This window comes from Muscardinus avellanarius (assembly GCF_963383645.1).
Source record: "Muscardinus avellanarius genome assembly, chromosome: 11".
Classification (NCBI taxonomy): domain Eukaryota; kingdom Metazoa; phylum Chordata; class Mammalia; order Rodentia; family Gliridae; genus Muscardinus; species Muscardinus avellanarius.
The window spans coordinates 8,386,554-8,411,604 of NC_137797.1; the positions used below are offsets into that span (position 1 = coordinate 8,386,554).

At 41.7% G+C, this 25,051-nt stretch overlaps 2 protein-coding genes across 2 annotated transcripts in view; one reads left to right on the forward strand and one right to left on the reverse strand.

The window, feature by feature from the left end:
* Positions 1–25,051, reverse strand: part of XPNPEP3 (X-prolyl aminopeptidase 3) — a gene marked incomplete at its 3' end in the record, with an annotated part of 64,892 nt that overhangs the window by 33,657 nt on the left and 6,184 nt on the right. Inside the window, exon 2 of the mRNA XM_080705288.1 lies at positions 15,904–16,020. Within this exon, the coding sequence (XP_080561414.1) occupies positions 15,904–16,020 (117 nt within the window). The remainder of the gene's footprint in view (positions 1–15,903; positions 16,021–25,051) is intronic.
* DNAJB7 (DnaJ heat shock protein family (Hsp40) member B7) lies at positions 23,848–24,642 on the forward strand (the record flags this gene model as incomplete). The annotated part of the gene is made up of 1 exon (XM_080706521.1): positions 23,848–24,642. The coding sequence occupies one exon, from the start codon at positions 23,848–23,850 to the stop codon at positions 24,640–24,642; it is 795 nt and encodes a 264-aa protein (XP_080562647.1).

The window sequence follows — 25,051 nt, forward strand, 5'->3', positions numbered from 1 at the left end:
GCCTCCCAAGTGCGGGGATTACAAGCGAGCGCCACCACGCCCGGCTGAAACAGGGTCTCTTAAACCAGCATGGCTGGCTTTGAACCTGCGTGATCCTCCTGTCTCTGCCTCCCAAGAGTGGGGATTACAAGCCTGTGCCACCACGCCTGGCCTAGAATTATTTTTTTTTTTGGTGGTACTGGGGGTGGAACCCAGAGGCTTTCTACCTCTGGGCTATACTCCCAGACCTATTTTATACTTTATTTGGAGACAGGGTCTCACTAAGTTGCTGAGAGCCTCACTAAGTAGCTGAGGCTGGCTTCGAACCTGTGCAATCCTCCTGTCTCAGCCTCCCAAGTGCGGGGATTACAAGCGTGCGCCACCACGCCCGGCCTAGAATTTTTTTAAAAAACTTTTTGTGGCTGGGTATGGTAGCTCAGGTTTGTAATCCCCGCGCTTGGGAGGCTGACAGGAGGAGCGCATAGGTTCAAAGCCAGTCTCAGTTACTTAGTGAGGCTCCTAGCAACTTAGTGAGACCCTGTTTCCAAATAAAATATAAAGTCCCTGGGTTTCACCCCCAGTACCAACACACACACACACACACACAAAACAAACAAACAAACAACAACAAAAACCCAAAACCTTTTTGTGGTATTGAGGATTGAACCCAGGACATTCACCAGGGTATGTACCCACAGCCTAAAATTTTTTATTTTGAAATAGGGTCTCACTAAGTTGTGGAGGGCTTCACAAAGTACCTGAGGTTGGTCACCAAACTGTGATCCTCCTGTCTCAGCCTCTCAAGTACTAGAGATTACAAGTGTGTGCCACTAGGCACATGAAAACAATCTGTTATACCCTTTAAAGCATTCCTCTTTGCTCAATCCAATTTCACACAGATGACTACATGAGAAATATTTAAAATACTAGCTGTATTTTCCCAAGCCTAGTAATCATTAACATTGTGGAATGATCATTAACTAAATGCTCTAAACTTCCAAGATCTTAAAGTAATTAAGAATTTGCTGCGACAACAGAAAAATTACCCAAGAAAAAGATTTCTTTTCATCTGAAGCAGTTAAAAAAAAAAAAGGCATGATAAAGCAATGAACTTTAAACCTTAGAAGTAAACTTGGCAGCTGCAGTGGCCTTTGGTCACAGAGCTATTGTAGTCAATCTAGCCTGAATTTCTTCTGATAAAACTCTATTTAAATAGACATTTTGTCATTTTGTCAAACTGTAAAGTATTGAGAACAAAATCATTCTTTTATCATGTGTAATCAAGGACAGAACAGCTTTTCTAAGAAGTATATTTAACCAATCAAGGCCCAGATGTTAATAACTTGGACTCTGAACAATGAAGTCTCACAAATCAATTCTAAGATTCTGCAGCTAAGAGGGAAAGCTCTTCCAGGGCACTTAGGACTGGGCCTACCAGACAGCAAGAAGAATGCTCTTCATATTGTGTCAGCCAAGCAAAAAACTCAGAGAAGAAAGTGAAATAAAGACTACAAATGGATGAAAAGATGCAGGATTTTGCTACAATCTAGGTATGTATTTTAATTATTTCCTGAAACTAATGAGATTAGGATTTAAATGTGGTCTTATTCTGAAAATAATTTTGTGTAATATCAGGTCATTTTCACTGTAAATAAGTAGTTTGTTGGGGTAGTGGTCCACATCTGTAATCCCAGTACTTGGGAGGCTAACCTTAGCAACTTGCCGAGGTCCTCAGCAATTTAGCAAGACCCTGTTTCAAAACAAACAAACATATAAAATAGGTCTGGGGGTGTAGCTCATAGGTTGAATGCCTTGGGGTTCAATCCCCAGTACTGTACACACACTTACAAAAAAAGAAAAAAAGAAAATGAAAAGTAGTTTCTGAACTGATTTCAATTGGAGAAGAGGGAAAGAGAGAATATGAGAGGAAAAAATAAAAGCTAATGTTTCCTTTATAATGTAAAACACAGGCCTCTCTGGCTGGGCCTGGTGATCCTAGTACCCACCCTCAGCAACTTGGCAAGATCCTGTTTAAAAAAAAAAAAAGGAGGTGGATGAGTGAGTAGCTCCCTGGAGCTACCTAAGTTCAATATCCCCCCAGTATCAAGATAATTAAATAAAACTATAAACCTTTTTTATACATTTATTGTTGCATTATAATTTCACACTATAATATAGTTCACAGTGATACATACATGCAATATCTGAAAAAACTTTTTTTTTTGCGGGTCTGGGGATAGAACCCAGGGGCATTCGACCTCTGAGTTACACTCCTTGCCCTATTTTTTGTTTTTTGGTGGTACTGGGCATGGAACCCAGGGGCTTTCTGCCTCTAGGCTACACTCCCAGACCAATTTTATATTTTATTTAAAACAGGGTTTTACTAAGTTGCTGTGAGCTCACTAAGTAGCTGAGGCTGGCTTCGAACCTCTGTGATCCTCCTGTCTCAGCCTCCCAAGTACTAGGATTACAAGCGTGCGCCGCCACGCCTGGCTGCCCTATTTTTTTTATTCTTCATTAAAAATTTTTTTTTTTTTGGTGGTACTGGGGGTTGAAACTCAGGGGCTTTTCTACCTCTAATCTATACTCCCAGCCCTATTTACTTACTTACTTACTTACTTACTTATTTATTTATTTATTTATTTATTTATTTATTGTACTGGGAGTGGAATCCAGAGGTTTTCTTGCACAATCCTCCTGTCTTAGCCTCCTAAGCGCTGGGATTACAAGCATTGCCACCTCGCCTGGCTTGAGAAATTTTATAATGAATGATTTTTCAAGCCGGGCGTGGTGGTGCACACTTGTAACACCAGCATTTGGGAGGCTGAGACCAGAGGATCGCAGTTCGCGGACAGCCTCAGCTACTTACTTAGTGAGGCCCTCCGCAACTCAGTGAGACCCGGTTTCAAAATAAAGAATTAAAAAAAAAAAAAAGGGCAGGGGGTGTAGCTCGGAGGTCAAATGCCTCTGGGTTCCATCCCCAGACCCGCTAAATAAATAAATAAATAATAAAATAAAATTTCTCTCAGTAAGTGTGGTGGTATACACCTGTAATCCCAATACTTGGGATGCTAAGAGAGGAGAATGGCAGGTCTAATGCCAGCCTGGGCAATTCAGTGAAATCCTGTCTCAAAATGACAAGGGTTGGGGAAATAACTCCATGGTAGAACCCTCCTGGGTTCCATCCCTGGTACCAAGAACAAAAACAAATAAACTTCCAAAGCCTGGCATGGTGGTGCACAATTGTATTCTCGGCATTTGGGAGGCTGCGACAGGAGGATCTCAGGTTTGAGGCTAGCCTCATCAATTTAGCAAGACCCTCAGCAACTGAGAAAACTTGTTTCAAAATAAAAAGGGCTGGGCCAGGCGTGGTGGCGCACGCTTGTCATCCCCGCGCTTGGGAGGTGGAGACAGGAGGATCGCGCAGGTTCGAAGCCAGCCGTGCGCGCTGGCTTACGAGACCCTATTTCTAAATAAATATATAAAATAGGTCTGGGCGTGTAGCCCGGAGGTAAAATAAAAATAAAAATAAAAAGGGCTGGGGGTATAACTCAGAGGTAGAACACCCCTGAGTTCAAACCCCAATATCACAAAACAAAACAGAAACTCCTCTAAGTTGGGTTTCTTTTCTTTTTCTCTCTCTCTCTCTTTCTTTCTTTCTTTCTTTCTTTCTTTCTTTCTTTCTTTCTTTCTTTCTTTCTTTCTTTCTTTCTTTTTTTTTGTGGTCCTGGGGATGAAACCCAGGAGCATTCCACCTTTGAGCTACAACCCCAGTCTTTTTTTTTTTTTTTAATTATTTATTTTGAAACAGGGTCTCACTGAGTTGCAATGGCCTCACTACATAGCTGGGGTTGTCCTCAAACCCAGACCCTATCTCAGCCTCCCAATTGCTGGGATTGCAAACGTGTACCACCACGCCCGGCTTGAATTTAACAAAAATATAATAAGAGCCGGGCGTGGTGGCACACGCTTGTAATCCCCGCGCTTGGGAGGTGGAGACAGGAGGATCGCTCAGGTTAGAAGCCAGTCTCGCTGGCTTAAGAGACCCTGTTTCCAAATAAAAAGTACAAAATGAGTCTGGGGGGTAGAAGAGTTTCTAGGAACCCTAGTACCACCAATAAATAAATAAATAAAAAAGGAAAGAAAGCCAGGTGTGGTAGCACAACTTGTAATCTCAGCATTTGGGAGGCTGAGACAGGAGGACTGAAGTTCAGGGACAGCCTCAGCTACTTAGTGAGGTCCTTTGAAACTCAGTGAGACCCTGTTTCAAAATAAAGAATAAAAAACAGGGCCAGAGGTGTTGCTCGGAGTTAGAATGTCCCTGGATTTCATCCCTAGTAACACACACACACACACACACACACACACACACACACACACACACACACACACAGTTGGGGGTTCCATTCCCAGTACCGCCAAGTGTGGTGGCACACATTCGTAATCTCAGCATTTGGGAGGCTGCGACAGAAGGACTGCTGTTTGAGGACAGCCTCAGCTATTTAGTGGGGGCCTTTGCAACTCAGTGAGACCCTGTTTCAAATAAAGAATTAAAAAAAAAATAGGGCTGGTGGTGTAGCTCAAAGGTAGAATGCCCTGGGTTCTATCCCTAGTACTGCAAAGAGAGAGAGAGAGAGAGAGAGAGAGAGAGAGAGAGAGAGAGAGACTTTAAGCTTTAAGTTCCCAGATTAATATTCTTCAGTCTAAGTGTTAACACTGTTTTTGGGGTGTAGCTCATGAGACTCTGGCAAGAGCTGCCACAGTTTTCCGTGCCTCAGTTTGTCTGTCCATGTGTAAGATGCAGATGGTAACAGCATGGGCTCAACACAGCTGTCAGGAGGATCAAGTTAATGGAACACTTAGCACAGTAAGCGCTATAGAAGTACGGCTATAATTATTTCCCAAAGAGTTTACACTAGAGAGATTTTGTCCTGGTAATTCCAGATCCAGGCAGGACTTCTGAAGATTATAGTTTACGTGGCCAACCGCTGCTCATCTCAAAGTAAGGATCTGCATAGACGCTCTGGAAAGTCATTGGCTTTCACACAGCATGGGAAAGTCTTAAATGACTATTCGGGAACTTTTTTTTGGTGGTACTGGGGTTCCTGGAAGCCCTTCTACCTCCGCGACACTCCCACGGGCTACACTCCCAGACCTATTTTTATATTTTTATTTGGAAACAGGGTTTCTTAAACCAGTGAGGCTGGCTCTGAACCAGCGCAATCCTCCTGTCTCTGCCTCCCCAAGCGCGGGGATTACAAGCGTGCACCACCACACCCAGCTATTCGGGAACTTTTTATTACATAGTTCTTTAGAAGTTTCTTGAATCATACCTGGAGTTGATTCCTCTCAATCTTTTTTTTTTTTTTTTTTTTTTTTTTGTGGTACCGAGGACTGAACCAGGGGCATTCTTTCTTTGAGCTACATCCCCAGCCTTATTTTATTTTATTTTTGGTTTTGAAACAAGGTCTTGCTAAGTTGCTAAGGCTGGCCTTAAACCTGTGATCCTCTTTTCTTTTTTTTTTTTTTTGGTGGTACTGGGGTTCCTGGAAGCCCTTCTACCTCCGGGCTACACTCCCAGACCTATTTTTACATTTTCATTTGGAAACAGGGTCTCCTAAGCCAGTGCACGCAGCTGGCTTCGAACCTGCGTGATCCTCCTGTCTCTGCCTCCCAAGCGCGGGGATTACAAGCGTGCGCCACCACGCCCGGCAGTGATCCTCTTTTCTTAGTCTCTCAATTACTGGAATTACAATCATGGGCCACAAAGCCTGTCCAAAGATTTTCTGAGTGTTGAGAAATAAGTAGAAAGGTTAAAAAGAGAAGTAAAGAGTAGAGCATGGCGGCGCACGCCTGTGATCCCAGTACTTGGGAAGACAGAGACAGAAGGATCATGGTTTGAGGACAGCCTTAGCAACATAGTGAGACCCTGTTTCAAAACTAAAAACAAAAAGGGCTGGCAGGGGTGTAGTTTGGTGGTAGAACCCTCCTGGGTTCAATCCTCAGTAACAATAACAATAACAACAACAAAAAGGAAAGTTGGGCAGGTGGCGTACGCTTGTAATCCCAGCATTTGGAGGCTGGGACAGGAGGATAGCGGTTCAGGGGCAGCCTCAACTACTAGTGAGGCCCTTTGCAACTCAGTGAGACCTTGTTTCCAAATAAAGAATAAAAAATAGGGCAGAGAGTGTAGCTCATAGGTAGAATGCCCCTGTGTTCCATCCTCAGACCCCCCAAAACAGGGCTGGGGGTGTAGCTCAGAGGTAGAAGGCCCCTGGGTTCCATCCCCAGTACAGCAAAAAGAAAACAAAACAAAAAACCAAAAGGGAAATAAATAAGCTGTTCACTAACCAGTATTTAAACCACATAAAAATTTATTATGTTTCAAGATTTATTTTTCACTGCATTCCAAAATAAAAACAAAAAAGAGAAATCATCTATAATTCTGCTTTATATGGCAGTATATTGCATTTCTATTTGCTAGTTATCAACATAATGATACATTGAAATGAAACATCAAAATGAATCAGATAAAAAGAGTAGGTTTATTCATCTATAAATGTGTGTGTGTGTGTGTGTGAATGTGGTACTAGGTATTGAACCCAGAGGCTTCTACCTCTGAGCTACATCCCCAGTCCTATTTTTTATGCTTTATTTTGAAACAGGTTCTCAATAAATTGCAGAGGACCTCACTAAATAGCTGAGCCTGGCTTGCAAACCTGCGATCTTCCTGTTTCAGCTTCCCAAGTACTGAGATTACAAGTCTGTGCCACTATGCTTGGTTTATATAAACTTAAACATATAAAGTCCATATAAACAGACTTTGTTATGCATTAAAATCTAATTCAGGAGATGAAGACAAGATGAAAACACAGAAACAATACAAATAGATAGTGATTAAAGCTTGGAGTGGGCTGGGCATGGTGGCACATGCTTGTAATCCCAGAATTTGGGAGGCTGAGACTGGAGGATCATGGTTCGTGGACAGCCTCAGCTACTTAGTGAGGCCCTCCACAACTTAGTGAGATCCTGTTTCAAAATAAAGAATAAAATAGGACAGGGGGTGGAGCTCGGAGGTGAAATGCTCCTGGGTCCCATCCCCAGACCTGCAAAAAAAAGCTTGTAGTGGTGTTGTACACTTATAGTCCCAGCATCTGGGAGTCTGAGACAGAAGGAGGAGGATTGCAGGTTTGTAGCCAGCCTCAGCTATCTTAGTGAGGCCCTGTGCAACTCAGGGAGATCCCGTTTCAAAATAAAGAATAAGCCGGGCGTGGTGGCGCACGCTTGTAATCCCCGCGCTTGGGAGGCGAAGACAGGAGGATCGCACAGGTTCGAAGACAGCTGTGCTGGCTTAAGAGACCCTGTTTCCATAAAAAAAAGTATAAAATAAGCCTGGGAGTGTAGTCCGGAAGTAGAAGGGTTTCCAGGAACCCCAGTACAATAAAAAAAAAAAAAAAAAAAAAAAGAATAAATAATAGGGCTGGTGTAACACAGAGGTAGAATGCCTCTGGGTTCCATCCTTAGCACAGGAAAAAAAAAATCATCTCATCATTACCCAAATAATGTCCTTAATTTTTTAGATATTATTAAAGAAAACTTTATTTAGCAATTTATCATTTAAAAATGAACCCTGTGTAAGCCAGGCATGGTGGTGCACGCTTGTAATCCCCATGCTTGGGAGGCGGAGACAGAAGGATCGTGCTGGTTCGGAGCCAGTTGTGCCCTTGGGTTCAATCCCCAAACACACACACACACACACACACACACACACACACACACACACACACACAAATAAATAAAAGCAAAATAAAACTACAATAAACTATCATTGAAACATGGGTAACCTAACTAATTTTGAAATTTTTAAGGCAAGATGATTTGAATTATGATTCATAACCCATTCTAGAGCCAATCTTTTAATTTCTTTAGATAAATTCACAGTCCACATCAGAATGTTTTGGTCAAGAGGGGACACATATGATGGTGGTACCATGAGATTTTGTCAGCTACTGAGGGCACAGGAGTCCTGAGTTTGTGTGAGCACAATGGCAAACTGCTGAACAATGCATTTCTCAGAACACAGCCACATCATTAAAGGACGAATGGCTATGATATACAGTATTGTCTCTACCATTATAGTTAATGACAGAGGCAAAAAGGTAAATGGAGAAAACTTAAATTGTTGCCACACATTTTTATTCTGATTACTTCTCAAAGAATGTGGTTACTGTTGGAAGTGCTTCTGAATATGTGAGATGAGTCCTTCTGATAATGCCCACTGTCTGCATAGATCTTTCTTTCTTTCTTTTTTTTTTTTTGTGGGTCTGGGAATAGAACCCAGGGGCATTCGGCCTCCAAACTACACCTCCTGCCCTATTTTTCATTCTTTATTTTGAGACAGGATTTCATTAAGTTATAGAGGACCTCACTAAGAGCTGAGGCTGTCCATGAACCATGACCCTTTAGTCTCAGCCTCCCAAATGCTGAGATTACAAGCATGCGCCACCACGCCAGACTCTATTTTTTATTCTTTAATTTGAAACTGGGTCTCACTAAGTTGCAGAGGGCCTCACTAAGTAGCTGAGGCTGACTGCGAACCACAATCCTTCTATCTCAGCCTCCTAAATGTTGGGATTACAGCGTGCACCACCATTCCTGACCAACCTTTCTTCCTTCCTTCCTTTCCTTCCTTATTTCTCTTTCTTTCTCTTTCTTTCTTTCTTTCTTTCTTTCTTTCTTTCTTTCTTTCTTTCTTTCTTGGAATGGAACCCAGGGGCATTCGACCTCCGAGCTACACCCCCTGCCCTAATTTTTATTTTGAAACAGCATCTGAGCTGCAAAGGGCCTAGGTAGCTGAGGATGTCTGAAACCATGATCCTCTGGTCTCAGCCTCCTGAATGTTGGGATTATAAGCGTGTGCCACCACACCTGGCTCCTTTAATTTTTTGAAATAGGGTCTCACTAAGCTGCGGAGGGCTTTACTAAGTAGCTGAAGCTGTACGCAAACCAAGATCCTTTTGTCTCAGCCTCTCAAATGCTGGGATTACAAGTGTGTGCCACCATGCTTAGCTTCAAATTTCTCTAAGGAAATGACAAATACTGAAACTCACAATGAGAACTAGTATGACTGTAGATCCAGCTAACACAGGAGCAGCAAAGCCAGAATAGAATTCCTTTGTTTTTCATGGCATCCTACTGAATATTTTTTAAGCCACTGTTGCTTAAGAAGCTTGAGTAAAAATGGCAAGGAAAGCCAGGTGTGGTGGCGCATGCTAGTAATCCCAGCATTTGGGAGGTGGAGACAGGAGGATTGTGGTTCGAAGACAGCCTCAGCCTACTCAGTGAGGCCCTTCACAACTCAGTGAGACCCTGTTTCACAAATAAAAAAAAAGACCAAGAAATAGGGCTGAGGGTGTAACTCAGAGGTAGAATACCCTGGGTTCCATCCCTAGTCCTGCAAAAGAAAAGAAAAAGAAAAAGAAATGGCAAAGAAAAATCCAGGGAAAGCTGGGCGTGGTGACACTCACTTTTAATCCCAGCATTTGGGAGGCTGAGACAGGAGGATCGTGGTTCAAGGCCAGCCTCTCAGCTACTTAGTGAGGCCCTTTGCAACTCAGTGACCTGTTTCCAAATAAAGAATAAAAAATAGGACTAGGGAAGTAGCTCGGAGGTAGAAAGCCCTTGGTTTCCATCCCCAGTACTGCCAACAAAACAAAACAAAACAAAACAAAAACACTAGGGAAAATGGCTCCCTAAAACTCAGAGGTGTTAATCCAAGAATTTTAGTTCTAAGAATTTAAAGAAATAATTAAGTGATATACAAAAATTGCATATCCATGCTTACACACACACACACACACACACACACACACACACACACACACACACACTTCTATACAAAAAGTAAGACTAATGGGGAGTAGTTGTATATATCTATATCTATATCTATATCTATATTTTTTGGTGGTACTAGTAGTGGAATCCAGAGGCTTTCTACCTCCAGGCTATACTCCCAGACCTATTTTATATTTTATTTGGAAACAGGGTCTCGTTAAATTGCTGAGAGCCTCACTAAGTAGCTGAGGCTGGCTTTGAACCTGCGCGATCCTCCTGTTTCAGCCTCCCAAGTGCTGGGATTACAAGCGTGTGCCACCATGCCAGGCCTTATCTTTATATGTCTTTAATCTCAGGTATTTGAAGGCTAAGGCCCAAGCTGAAACCAGCGGGGGCAACAAGACTCTCTCAAGAAAAAAAATAAAAAGATACATATATAAAATCACAACAGCAGTTTTATGAGTGGTATAACATTTATAGGACTTATATAATAATTAGGAAAGAGATTGAGATGTTTTCCAAAACTATTTTTTTTTTTTTTTTTGGTGGTATTAAGGAAGGAAGCCAGGGGCATTCTACCTTCAGCCCTATTTTTTTTTTTTTTTTTTTGGTGTGTCAGGCAATGGAACCCAGGGGTATTTGACCTCAGAGCTACAAGTCGTGTCCTATTTTTTATTCTTTTCTTTTCTTTTGCGGCTCTGGGGATGGAACCCAGAGGCATTTGACCTCCGAGCTATACCCCCTGCCCAATTTCTTATTCTATATTTTGAAACAGGTCTCACTGAGTTGCAGAGGGCCTCCCTTAGTAGCTGAGGCTGTCTGTGAACCTCGATCCTCTGGTTTCAGCCTCCTGAAAGCTGGGATTAGAAGCGTGCACCACCACACCTGGCTACCTTCGGCCCTATTTTTTATTCTTTATTTCGAAACAGGATCTCATTGAGTTGCAAAGGGCCTCACTAAGTAGCTGAGGCTGTCCTCGAACCACAATCCTCTTGTCTCAGCCTCCCAAATGCTGAGATTACAAGTGTGTACCACCATGCCCGGCTTCCCAAAAGTTTTAAGGACTTCCATGTATTAGGAAAACCATTATGACAAATGTGAACTTTTTTTTAAAGGAAACCAAGGACTTTTACACAGAAAACAAAAACAAAACCAAACCATCTGCTTCTCTTTTCACTTATCCTAATGTCTAAAACCTTGCGTCTAGAATATAATTTGGATGAGCACCCCTTTTCCCATATAGCAAATATGAAAACATGTGAGTATACGAGTTTACATTCACTTAAAAGAGTCAATGTGCATACAATGTCTGTAGCAAACAGTCTAGATACAGAGTTCATTATGCTGATATTACGATTAGAAAATGCAGCAGCTCACCACAGAAAAGTATCTCACCACAAGAAATCAGTAATTTTCAAAGCTGGTAAAACTTAGTATGAATTCTATATCATTTTTCTTTAATACAGGTTACAGGTAAATTGATAGAGTAGAAAAATACTTATTACCACTGGACTGCTATTTAGCTTACCTTACAGCTTTGAAAAATTCTGATTTCTTGTGTTTCAGTGGTAAGCTGCATTTGCTGAGTCTCAGTCAACTTCCCAGCAGGAATTTCAGTCTGATGAAGAATCAGCCAAAGGAAGCCCTCACTGAGAGACATACTGGGATCATTCACTGCGTGGAGACAGTGAAAGAGTAACACATTTCTAAAGGCAATTTACAGTATGAATACATATGCTTACACAGCAAACACAGTTACATTCTTATGACAGAAAAAAGTGAACTTCTCTCTCTCTCTCTCTCTCTCTCTCTCTCTCTCTCTCTCTCTCTCTTTTGTGGTACTGGGGGTGGAACCCAGGGACTTTCTACTGCAGGGCTATACTCCCAGACCTATTTTATACTTTATTTGGGAACAGGGTCTCACTAAGTTGTTGAGAGTCTCACTCAGTAGCTGAGGCTGGCTTCGAACCTGTGTGATCCTCCTGCCTCAACTTCCTAAGTGCTGGGATTACAAGCATGCACCATCACGCTCAGCTGAATTTATCTTTAACACTTGACTACTTTTTCTACAAAGCACTTGGTATCACCCTATTATTTTGTATCCTACCTACATCTTTGGGATGATATTTATTTGCCATAGTTTAACCCATAAATGGCTTAAAAAAAAAAAAAAAGCACTACAGCCAGGCATGGTAGTGCACACTTGTAATCCCAGCATTTGCAGGTCGAGACCAGAGGACTGTGGTTTGCAGACAGCCTCAACTACTTAGTGAGGTCCTCAGGAACTTAGTGAGACTGTTTCAAAATAAAGAATAATAAATTGGGCAGAGAGTATAGCTCAGAGGTTGAATGCCCCTGAGTTCCATCCCCAGACACACACACACACACACACAAACAGAGAAACAAACAAACAAACAAAAAAAACACACACAAACAACCCACCACCATAGGTCTTAATTTAAGCAATAGCAATGATACACCTTTAGCAGCAATACTGGTATATTAAAGCAGAAAAAAATTATTTAATTTTTGTATCACCTTTATCAATTTGGATTGATTACCTTCCAAAGTATTGACAAACACATCTAGAAATCTTCCCTATCTATAAAGAAGTATTTTTGTTAAACAAGGGTTTGGAATGAAAATTTATTTTATTTATTTATTTTTTTGCGGTACTGGGAATAGAACCCAGGGGGCACTTTACCTCCGAGCTACACCCCCAGCCCTATTTTTTATTCTCTATTTTGAAACAGAGTCTCACTGAGTTGCAAAGGGCCTCACTAAGTAGCTGAAGCTGTCTGTAAACTGTGATCGTTCTGTCTCAGCTTCTCAAATGCTGGAATTACAAGCATGTGCCACCATGTCTGGCAGGAATGAATATTAACACTTTCAAGAAAAACATGTTTTCAGCCAGGTGAGGTGGTACATGATTGTAGTACCAGTACTTGGAAGGTTCAGACAGGAGGATTCCAGGTTCAAATCCAGCCTCAGAAAAAGCGAGCCCCTCTGCAATTTACTGAGACCCTGTTTCCAAATAAATAATAATAATAAAAAAAAATTGGGCTGGGGGTACAACTTGGAAGTAGAATACCTCTGGGTTCAACCCCTAGTACAAAAAAGAAAAGAAAAAGAAAATGAAAAGAAAAAAAGAAAAAAAAGAAAAACATGCTTCTTAAAATTTCTTTCTGTGTTGGCTGTGGTAGCACATGCTTGTAATCCCAGTATTTAGGAGGCTGAGACAGGATGATCACATTTTTGAGGACAGTTTCAGCAAATAGTGAGTAGAATCATCAATCTAGTGAGACAATTTTTTTTGTGGGTTTGGGGATGGAACCCAGAGGCATTTGACCTCCGAGCTACACCCCCTGCACAATTTTTTATTCTTTAATTTGAAACAGGGTCTCACTGAGTTGCGGAGGGCCTCACTAAGTAGTTGAGGCTGTCCGCGAACCGCAATCCTCCGGTCTCAGCCTCCCAAATATGGGATTACAAGCGTGCGCCACCACGCCCAGCTGGACACTTTTCAAAATAAAATAAAAAAGGGCTGGGAGCTGGGCATGGTGGCGCATGCTTGTAATCCAGCATTTGGGAGGCTAAGACAGGAAGATTGCAGTCGAGGACGGCCTCAGCTACTTAGTGAGGCCATTTGCAACTCAGTGAGATCTGTTTCAAAATAAAGAATAAAAAAATAGGGCTGGAGGTGTGTAGCTCAAGAGGCAGAATGCCCCTGGGTTCCATCTCCAATATGGAAAAAAAAAAAAAAAAAAAAAGGGCTGGAGGCAGAATGCTCCTGAGTTCAATCTCTAGTACCACAAAAATAAGTAAGTAAATAAAAATATCTTTTTGTGTGAGCATGTGTGTTGTTCTAGGGATTGAATTCAGGGCTGCATGCAAGCTAAGCAAGCATTCTACCACTAAGCTACACTGCAGCCCTCAAAAATGTCTTTTCTTTTTCTTTTTGAGGTACTGAGGATGGAACCCAGGGGCATACATTCTACCTGCAAGTTACACGCCTAGCCCTATTTTTATTTTTATTCTTTTTTTAGGCACTTGGGGTGGAACCCAGGGGATTTTCTACCTCTGAGCTATACTCCCAGACCTATTTTATACTTTATTTGGAAACAAGGTCTCACTAAGTTACTGAGAGTCTCACTAAGTAGCTGAGGCTGGGTTTTAAACCTGTGTGATCCTCCTGTTTCAGCTTCCCAAGCGCTGGGATTACAAGTATGCACCACCATGCTTGGCTTTTTAATTCTTTATTTGTAAACCAGGTCTCAATTATGGAAGGCTCACTAAATAGCTCAGGTTGTCCTCAAACCACAATTCTCCTGTTTTAGCCTTCCAAGTACTGGGATTACAAGCATGTGCCACCATGTCTGGCTCCAAAATGTCTCTCTTTTTACTTAATGTGGAATAAGCGTTTCTTTTCTTTTTTTCTTTTCTCCTTCCTTCCATACTGGGATTGAGCCCAGGGGTGTTCTACCTCTGATCTACACTCCCAAGCCTATTTCTTTATTTATTTACTTAGCGGTACTGGGGATAGAACCCAGGGGGCATTCTACCTCTGATCTATACCCTCAACCCTATCTATCTATCTATCTATCTATCTATCTATCTATCTATCTATCTATCATTTAGCAGTACTGGGGATGGAACCCAGGGGCATTCTACCTCCGAGCTACATCCCAGCCCTATTTTTTTTTCTTTTTTTTGTTTTTGCGGGTTTGGGGATGGAACCCGGGGGCATTCGACCTCCAAGTTACACCCCTGCCCTATTTTTCATTCTTTATTTTGAAACAGGGTCTAAGTTGCAGAGGGCCTCACTAAGTAGCTGAGGCTGTCCGCGAACCTCGATCCTTTGGTCTCAGCCTCCTGAATGCTGAGATTACAAGCATGTGCCACCACGCCCGGCTCCAGCCCTATTTTTTATTTTTTATTTTGAAACACGGTCTCACTGAGTTGCAAAGGGTCTCAGAAAGTATCTGAGGCTGTCCTTGAACCACGATCCTCCTGACTCAGCCTCCCAAATGCTGCGATTACAAGCCTGCGCCACCATGCACGGCAAAAAATTTTCTTTAAAAATATCCTAAAATACATACCGGCGGGGGTGTGTGTGTGTGTGTGTGTGTGTGTGTGTGTGTGTGTGTGTGTGTTTACTGGGGATAGAACCCAGGGACATTCTACCTCCAAACTATACCCACAACCACATTTTATTTTATTTTTTTCGTGGTATTGGGTATTGAGCCCAGTGGTATTCTACCTCTGAGATGTGTCCCCAAATCTATTTTATTTGCAGGGTCTCAGTAGGTTGAGGAGAATCTTATTACTTCCTGAAGCTATCATCGAATTGCAATTCTCCAGTGTCAGTCTCCCAAGTACTGAGATTACAAGTGTGCCCTACCACACCTGGCTTTACTTTTATTTTGAAATAGGGTCTCAATAGGTTGATGAGTCTCACTACTTGCTGAGGCTGTCCTTGAACCTGTGATCCTCCTGTCTTAGCCTCCCAAGTATTGGGATTACTGGCATGTACCACCATGTCCAGCTCTTAAATATATACTTTTAATAGTTATTTTGAGTTACAAAGTTTATTGTTTTTCTTGTTCTATGCTGGCTGCCCATAAGGAACCAGTGGTCACATGCAGCTATTTTTTTTTTTTTCCAGTACTGGGGATGGGACCCATGGGCATTCTATCTCTGAACTATACCCCCAGCCCTATTTATTTTTTATTTTAAAACAGGGTCTCACTAAGTTGCAGAGGGCCTCACTCAGTAGCTGAGGCTGTCCATGAACCACAGCACTCTCTTCTCAGCCTCCCAAATGCTGGGATTACAAGCATGCGCCACTACGCCTGGCTTCACATACATAAATTTAAATTTAAATGAATTCAACATATAAAATACAAAATTCAGTTTCATAGTCATACTGGTGACATTATCAGAGTTTAACAACCATATATTGCTCAGTGGCTATCTTATAGGACAGCACGAATCTAGAATATTTCCATCACTACCAAAAATTTAAACATACAGCACTGTTGTAGACAAAGCACCTAAATGGAGACAGTTGTTGCAGTTAAAAGGCCTTACCAGGTCTGAGGAGGTGAGGGTGAGTAAAGGGGCTGGGCTGGCCCAAGTATCGGCTGGGAATCCTCCTCTCTGGCACAGGCTGGAGGGAGTATCTTCGCTGTAAACATGACATGCATCCTGAAGGAAGAATGGAGAGAGAGATGGGCAACAGATCCAGAAAGCCTTCACGGCATTCGTGCCTTCCGAGGAGTCTGGATGCTTAGAAAATGCACATTAGCACTTCCTTCTCTCTCTCCTTCCAAAGTTTACATGGCTCTTCCTCTATGCTTGGGACTGTGTTGTGCCCAGGAAAATAGAGACTACCCTCAGAGACTTGCTGCAGTTTAATGGGGACACACACACACACACACACACACACACACACACACACACACACACAGAATAAGGAAATCAAAATTAAAGGATGGGTCAGGAAGGAGTTCACATAGGTAGCTTAAGGCTACATTCTAAAATTTAGGAAAGAGCTGGGTATAGTAGTTCATGCCTATAATTCCATTATTTATCAACTTATCAAGGCCCTGTTTCAACATAAAAAGTAAAAAGTGTTGGGGGTGTAGCCTGAAGATAGAACACGCCTTGGTTCAATTCTCAGTACTCCCAATTTTTTTTTTTGGTGGTAATGAGGGTGGAACCCAAGGGCTTTTCTATCTCCGGGATATATTCTTAGACCTATTTTTATTTTATTAGGAAACAGGGTCTCCTTGCTAAGTTGCTGAGAGCCTAAGTAGCTGAGGCTGGCTTAGAACCTGTGCGATCCTCCTGTCTCCGCCTCCCAAGTGCAGGGATTACAAGCGTGCGCCACCATGCCGGGCTCGAAGCCAGCCTTGCTGGCTTAAGAGACCCTGTTTCCAAATAAAAATATAAAAAATAGGTGTCTAGGAGTGAAAGACCCTGTTTCCAAATAAAAATATAAAAAATAGGTGTCTGGGAATGTAGCCCAGGGGTAGAAGGGTTTCCAGGAACCCTAGTACCACCAAAAAAAAAAAAAAAAAAGTTTCAAGAAAGGGTTCAAACTGTGACAAAATATGTGTATAAAATATGAGGAATCTGAAAGTAAAACCGCTGGATTGGTAACATGAATTCCCTGGAGAACCTGACAAGAACAGTTTTAGAATAGTACAGATGGAAACCAGGATGAAGTGTGCCAAGGATGTAAGAAAGAAAAGACAATTCTGAGAAGTTTTGTGTGAAGAAATCAGAGAAAAGGGGACAGCAGCTGGAGGGAATGGAGGGAAGAGGGGGAAGAGGAACCCAAGGAGGGGGAATAATTAAAGCAGCAAGTCCTTGTGTTAAAATACTTATGGTCTACTAAAATTGATTCTCTCAAATTATGAGGTTTTTTTTTTTTTGTGGTACTAGGGTTCCTGGAAGCCCTTCTATCTCTGGGCTACACTCCCAGACCTATTTTTTTAAAATATATTTTTATTTGGAAACAGGGTCTCTTAAGCCAGCGTGGCTGGCTTCGAACCTGTGCCATCCTCCTGTCTCCGCCTCCCAAGCACGGGGATTACAAGAGTGTGCCACCACGCCCAGCAAATTGAGTTTCTTATGAGCAGAGTTTTTGATTTTCTAGTCTCTCCATATCATAGGTTCTCAATTTATGTTTGTGGAATGTCTAAAGCCTGAACTCAAATGTCCTGGTCCAAGAAATGCAGTAGAGTGGAACCAGTAGAATTTGGAATCAGGTTTAAATATGTATAAATATATGTATGTACATATGTATGTATCTATGTATGTATGTATTGGGGATTGAACCCAGGGACATTCTGCCTCTAAGCTACACCCCAATCTTATTTTTTTTTTTTAATTCTGAAACAAGTTCTTGGTAAGTTGTTGAATCTTGCAAAATTGCTGAGGCTGAAAACCTGCAATCCTCCGGTCTTGGCCTCCCAAGTGCTGAGATTACAGGTGGGCACCACCACACCTAGATAGGTTCATGCTTGTTTACTTATTGTGGTACTGAGGATTGAAGCCAGGGGCATTCTGCCTCTGAGCTATACTCCTATCACTGTTTTATTCCTTATTTTGAAAAAGGGTCTCACTAAGTTCTGAAGGCTCTCACAACCAGTTCAAGGTTTAAGTTTAAATATCAAATATTTCACCAACAAGCTATGTCGCCTGAGACAAATTACTCTCTCAGAACCTCAGTTTTCTTATGGGCATAAAATATTTCATTTGCTGTGTTAAAGAAGAAAATGCATGTCAATTACTTGCTGCAGTGTGACTCATAGTGTGCTGAAATAATGTTTCTGACTTACAGTCATCATGTTGTGGCAGGCAAATATAATCATGCATATATCATACATAAAAACAAGTAAGCACATATACTAGTGAGACTAAGTTAATTGAGTTTTAAGCATTTTAGAATATCTCTTGACAACTAGTATATAAAAGCAAAATAAATGTGAAGCAAAAAATACTCAGACTTGGCATACAGTCTAGAAAATCTATCTAGAAACATATACTATACTTTTAGATTTCATTATTGTTTAACAGTGCTATTTATAAATGTGATGGAAAGTAAAACAGATCAAATAGACAAGGAAAAACATCATTTTTGGGAATTCTCTAGGACAACAAAATAAGCTAGAAATAGAATATAAATCTTTCTTTCTTTCTTTCTTTCTTTCTTTCTTTCTTTCTTTCTTTCTTTCTTTCTTGTCACACTCCCATCCCTGTCTTTGTTTTCTTTTATTTTTGTGGTGCGGGGATTGAACACAGGACTTTCTGTCTCTGGGCAACAACCTCAGCCTTTTTTGTGTGTGTGGTACTGGGATTACAAGTGTGCATTACCACACCTGGCTACACCAGTCCTTTTTATTCTGGGGGGGATATTGGGGATGGAATCCAGGGGCTTCAACCTCCAGGCTACACCCCAGACCTATTTTATATTTTATTTGGAAACAGGGTCTCACTAAGTAGCTGAAGCTGGCTTTGAACCTGTGTAATTCTCCTGTTTCAGCCTCCCACACGCTGGGATTATAAGCATGTGTTACCTTTTCTTTTTTTTTCTTTCTTTTTTTTGGGTAGTACTGGGGTTGGAACCCAGGGGCTTCTCTACCTCCAGGCTAAATTCCCAGATCTATTTTTTATATTTTATTTTGAAACAGGGTCTCACTGAGTTTCACTGAGGCTGGCTTTGAACCTGTACGATCCTGTCTCAGTCTCCCAAACGTAGGGATTACAAGCCTGTGCCACCATGCCTGGCTTCTTTTTAAATTTTTTTAAAAAAGACTGAGGCTAGTCTTGAAACTCTGACCCTTCTATCTCAGATTCCCTACTACTAGGGATTACAGGCATGCACCATCATGCCTGGCTAGACTATAACTATTTTTTTTTTGGTGGTACTGGGGATGGAACCCTTCTATCTCTGGGCTACACTCCCAGACCTATTTTATATTTTATTGGAAACAGGGTCTCTCTCTTTTTTTTTTTTTTGGTACTGGGGTTCCTGGAAACCCTTCTACCTCCGGGCTACACTCCCAGACCTATTTTATGTACCAGTATTGGGAATGGCCTAGGAAGATTTGAGAAAGCTCTGCTTATTAATATATTTCAAAAATAATTATGTCAAGCCGGGCGTGGTGGCGCACGGTTGTAATCCCTGCGCTTGGGGAGGCAGAGACAGGAGGATCGCGCAGGTTCGAAGCCAGCCCTGCGCGCTGGCTTAGGAGACCCTGTTTCCAAATAAAAATGTAAAAATAGGTCTGGGAGTGTAGCCCGGAGGTAGAAGGGCTTCCAGGAACCCCAGTACCACCAAAAAATAAATAAATAAAATAATTGTGTCAAAATGGCGGCAGACCTGGAGAGAGAAAGGCTTGGCTTTGGTCAGGAAGCAAACAGCTATTGAAACTTAGATTGATTTAGCTAAATGTAGTTAGCAAGTCAATAGGAGAGGAGAACTAGGCCTTTCTCTATCTAAAGACAGATCTACATGATTAGATAAGCTAGCTAAGATGGGAGGAGGGGTCAACCTTCCTGAAAGGTGACACCTTGCTGGGGGAGGTACCTTATAGGGACATTTACTATGTCAGAATTACCCAAACAAGATGGAGGTCATGGGTATAAAACATCCAGTCCACGTGCTGTATCTTGGGGGTGGTGAATTGGCCCGGACCACCCTCCCCCCATGCCATTTTGGCATGGGGCTGTAACTATTTTCTGTATTTCTCTTTTTAATAAACTTCTTTAAATCTTCAGCAACTGTCCAAGCTATGTGTATTTATCCTTAGCTCAGGACAAGAACCCGTGGTTTTTTTTTTTTTCTTTTCTATTTTTGGTCGTTTTGGGTTTTGTTGTAGTTTGAGGGAAATTGTGTCCGGGACCCCAACAGGGGTCCCCAGGAACAGTTTCCCCACCACCATACTCTCCCCATCAGTAACATTTTATATTTTTATTTGGAAACAGGGTCTCTTAAGCCAGGGAAGCTGGCTTTGAACCTGCATGATCCTCCTGTCTCCTGTTTCTGATTCCTAAGCACTGGGATTACAAGCATGCGCCACCACGCCCGGCAGTAACCATTTTTAATTCAGGTCTAGCCTAATAATAAATTAACCCAAAGAAGACCAACTTTGTTCTACAGTACTTCTAACTAGACTCTGTGATTCTTATTGATTATTCTCATCACTGCTGTTGACCCACTAAAAATATATATCAGAGCCGGGCGAGGTGGCGCATGCTTATAATCCCAGCATTCTGGAGGCTAAGACCTGGAGGACTGAGGTTCGCGGATAGCCTCAGCTACTTAGTGAGGCCCTCTGCAATTCAGTGAGACCCGGTTTCAAAATAAAGAATAAAAAATTGGGCAGGGGAGGTCAAATGCCCCTGGGCTCCATCTCCAGAACCACACACACAAAACAAAGAAACTGGGTGTGAGAGCCAGGTGTGGTGGCATACTCTTGTAATCCCAGCATTTGAGAGGCAGAGACTAGAGGATGAAGGTTCTCAAACTCTTTGCAATTCAGTGAGACCCTGTTTAAAAAAAAAACCAACAAAACAAAACAAAATTAAAAAAAAAAAAACACTAAAATATAGGGCTGGGGCACCGCATGGTGGTTGGAGGTGTACATTTGTAATCCCAGTGCTTGGGAGGCTGAGACAGGAGGATCACACAGGTTTGAAGCTACCCTCAGCTACTTAGTGAGGCTCTCTGCAACTTAGTGAGACCCTGTTTCCAAATAAAATATAAAATAGGTCTGGGAGTATAGCCCGAAGATAGAAAAGCCCCTGGGTTCCATCCCCAGTACCAAAAAAAAAAAAAAAAAAAAAAAAAAAAAAAAAAAAAAAAAGGCTGGGGGAATGTAGCTCAGAGGTACAATGCCCTTGGGTTCTATCCCCAGGACTGAATAGAGCCGGGCGCTTGTAAGCCCCATAATTCAGAGGCGGAGACAGGAGGATTGCGCAGGTTCGATACCAGCCGCACTGGCTTAAGAGACCCTGTTTCCAAATAAAAAGTATTAAAAAATAGGTCTGAGAGTATAGCCCGTAGGTAGAAGGGCTTCCAGGAACCCCAGTACCACCAAAAAAAAAAAAAAAAAAAACTGGGTGTGGTGGTATATATCTGTAATCCCAGCACTTGGGAGGCTGAAGCAAAGATCATAGGTTCAAGGTCAGGCACAAAAACTTAGCAAGACCCCCTTTGGCAACTTGGGTAGATCCTGTTTCCAAAAAAGAAAAAAGAAAAAAGAAGAAAAAAAAAAAGAAAAAAAGAAAAAAAGAAGAAAAGAAAAAGAAAAGAAAAAAAAGGGCTAGGCTTATGGCTCTGAGGTAGAAAGCTTCTGGGTCCAATCAATCCCTAATATCAAAATAACTTAAGAAATAAATAAACCAGGCCTAAAGTATAGCTCAATGAAGAGCCCCTGCTTAGTATGCATAATTCCCTGCATGGCCAGAAAAAAAAAAAAAAAAGTAAATAGGATAGTTAAAACAACATATGTGAATCTGGGTGGGGTGGTGCAGGTTTGTAATCCCAGTACTTGGGAGGCTGAGACAGCAGGATTGCAGGTTTGAGGACTGCCTTAGCAAGTAGTGAGACTTTCATCAACCTAGTGATACCCGTTTCAAAATAAAAATAAAATAGGGATGGGGATGTAGTTCAGAGACAGAATACCCCTGGGTTCAATCCTTAACATACAAACACAGAAAACAGAAAACAACAAAAAACAGCAGCATATCCAAACCTTCCTCCCCCGTGGCCTTCTATTTATTTGAAATAAATGCTAGTTTTATTTGTTTTTGTGGTACTGGGGATTGCAATGAGGGGCATTCTACTTTGAGCTAAACCCCTCAGCCCAATTTTATTTTTTCATTTTGAAACATTAAATTGCTTCAGGTCTCACTTCATTGTTGAGGCCGGCCTCAGCATTTCAACCTCCTGTCAGTCTCCTGAGTACAGGGATTTTAGGTGTGTGCCACTGTGCCAGGCTAGCTTTATTTGTAATAGCCCCAAACTAGAAACAACTCAGTGTTCATCAGGTGGACATTCATTTAGGTCTCAGCACTGATGTTATCTCCTCAGATGCCTTCCAAAGGCACAGTATTTTGCCCCCTTCATATAACTATTTCTTTGGGAGCACTTACCACATTATTTCAAATTATTTTACTTCCATAGTATTTGTACATTATTATAAGCACCATGGAAAGCCAGGTGTGATGGCACATGCCTGTAATTCCAGTTTTGGGAAGCTGAGACAGGAGAATCACGGGTTTGAGGACAGCCTCAGCAAATACTGAGACTCACATCAACCCAACAAGACCCTCCTTTAAAATATAAATAAAAATAGGGATTGGGGCATAGTTTGGAGGTAGAATGCTCTCGGAGTAATCCCTAGCACTTTCCCCCCAACACACACACAAAGAAAGCAGCCTGAAAATTGGTACCTTTTGATCAATACTGTTATCAACCATTGGCTAAACTGTGCTTGGCACAAAATAGGTATTCAATAATTACATGTTGGATACAAAAATACACTGCTTCCAAAACCTTTTCTTTCTTTTTTTTTTTTTTTGTACTGGGGATTGAACCCAGGGGCATTCTACCAATGAGCTACATCCCCAGCCCTATTTTATTTTGAAATAAGATCTCACTAAATTGTGGAGGGTTTAAGTAGCTGAGGATGTTCTTGAACTTGCAATCCTCCTGTCTCAGTCTCCCAAGTACTGAGATTACAAGCGTGTGCCAGCATACCTGGCTCAGCTCAAAATCTTTAACTACATATTTTATAGTGAACTTCAGGTGGGCAAAGGTACCATGACCTCAAATGACTCACCACTGGTAAGCAGAAAGCTTGCATACTAGGCCACTTCCTCTAGGAAGTTATCTGACATCCTAGTCTGGACTAGGTATCTCTTGTTGGGTTGCTTAGCATCCAGTGCTTCCTCCTTCATAGCCACTTATTACACTGAAATCGAATCACTTGTTTGTATCTTCTACTGAATTATCATGTCTCGCAACTGAAATGTCAACTACTTGAATTTTCACAGTTCATCAATTCGTCATTTTTCTAAACCAAAACATAGAAGAACAGGGAATTAATGGTGGTAATCTTGAGATCATATTATGCAAGGGGGATGCTATGTCCATCAGGAATAGGTCCAACTGGTTTATAAGGCATTATCTAAGGCCTCCAGGAAAGCATAAGGTAAACAGTGCAGGGGGGTCAACAGGGTCAGGTATAAATCTGGACATGTTCCAATTGGAAGGTCCAGTACCTACCCCTACCCAGAATGACATAATGCAGCTGACATCACTCTGCTTGCCTCATAATCAGAGTTCTTGTCTCCTAGCAGTGGCCTATGGTAGGAATGTTGCCTTTAATGTAGAAATGTGCCTATTTGCTGTCACTGTCTCTACCACTGCCACCACCACCACCAGAGCCTAAGCTTAAGGAAACAAAAGACAGCGCTCCCTACCTAGGATACTTGTCTCCAATAACCTGTTAAAACATGGTGGATTACTATGAAGTTCTAGGAGTGCACAGATATGCTTCACCCGAGGACATTAAAAAAGCTTATCATAAAGTGGCACTTAAATGGCACCCTGATAAAAATCCAGAAAACAAAGAAGAGGCAGAAAGAAAATTCAAAGAAGTAGCTGAGGCATATGAAGTATTATCAAATGATGAAAAACGGGATATTTATGATAAATATGGCAAGGAAGGCTTGAATGGCGGAAGTGAAAGTCATTTTGAGAGTGAATATGAATATGGTTACACATCCCGTAAGCCAGATGATGTCTTTAGAGAAATTTTTGGTGAAAGTGATTCATTTTCATTTCATGTCTTTCAAGTCTCACTAGAAGACCTTTTACATGGTCCAAGAAACTCCTATGAAAGCGGAGGTGCAGGATCCTTTCTTTCTAATTCCAGCGAACATCCAGATTTTGAGAGACTTTCTTCATATGATACAGGATATACATCATTCGGTTCACTGGGGCAGGAAGGCCTTAGTTCATTTTCTTCCATGGTATTTGATGATAGTAAGATGGGCAACTATGTATCTGTTACAACTTCAGGCAAAAATGTTAATGGCAGAAATAATATGAAGAAAAGTGAGAACTATCAAGAAAGAGAAGAGGTTGAAGATGATGAATTGAAATCCTTCCTTGGAAACAGTATGGCAGATGAAGAGCGCTTTGCAAACCCTTCTGCTCTCTCAGCAGGATTCAAAGAAGGTGGTAAGAGGAAAAAGAAAAAGCACAAAGAGGTACATAAGAAGTCATCAACCAAAAGGAATCGCTAAATTGACTTTTGACATATTATGTTCATATAATATTTGAACATGACTCTGTGTGTGTGTTTGGTTAATCACAGAATTTTATAGAAAAGTCTTTAATATCTAAGAGCCGGGTGTGGTGGCGCGCGCATGCTTGTAATCCCAGCATTTGGGAGGCTGAGACTAGAGGATCATGGTTTGTGGCCTCAGCTACTTAGTGAGGCCTCCACAACTTAGTGAGACCCTGTCTCAAAATAAAGAATACAAAATTGGGCAGAGGAGCACCGGGCGTGGTGGCGCATGCTTGTAATCCATGCGCTTGGGAGTCGGAGACAAGAGGATTGAGCAGGTTCAAAGCCAGCCGCGCTGGCGTAAGAGACCCTGTTTCAAAAATATAAAATAGGTCCGGGAGTGTAGCCCGGAGGTAGAAGGGCTT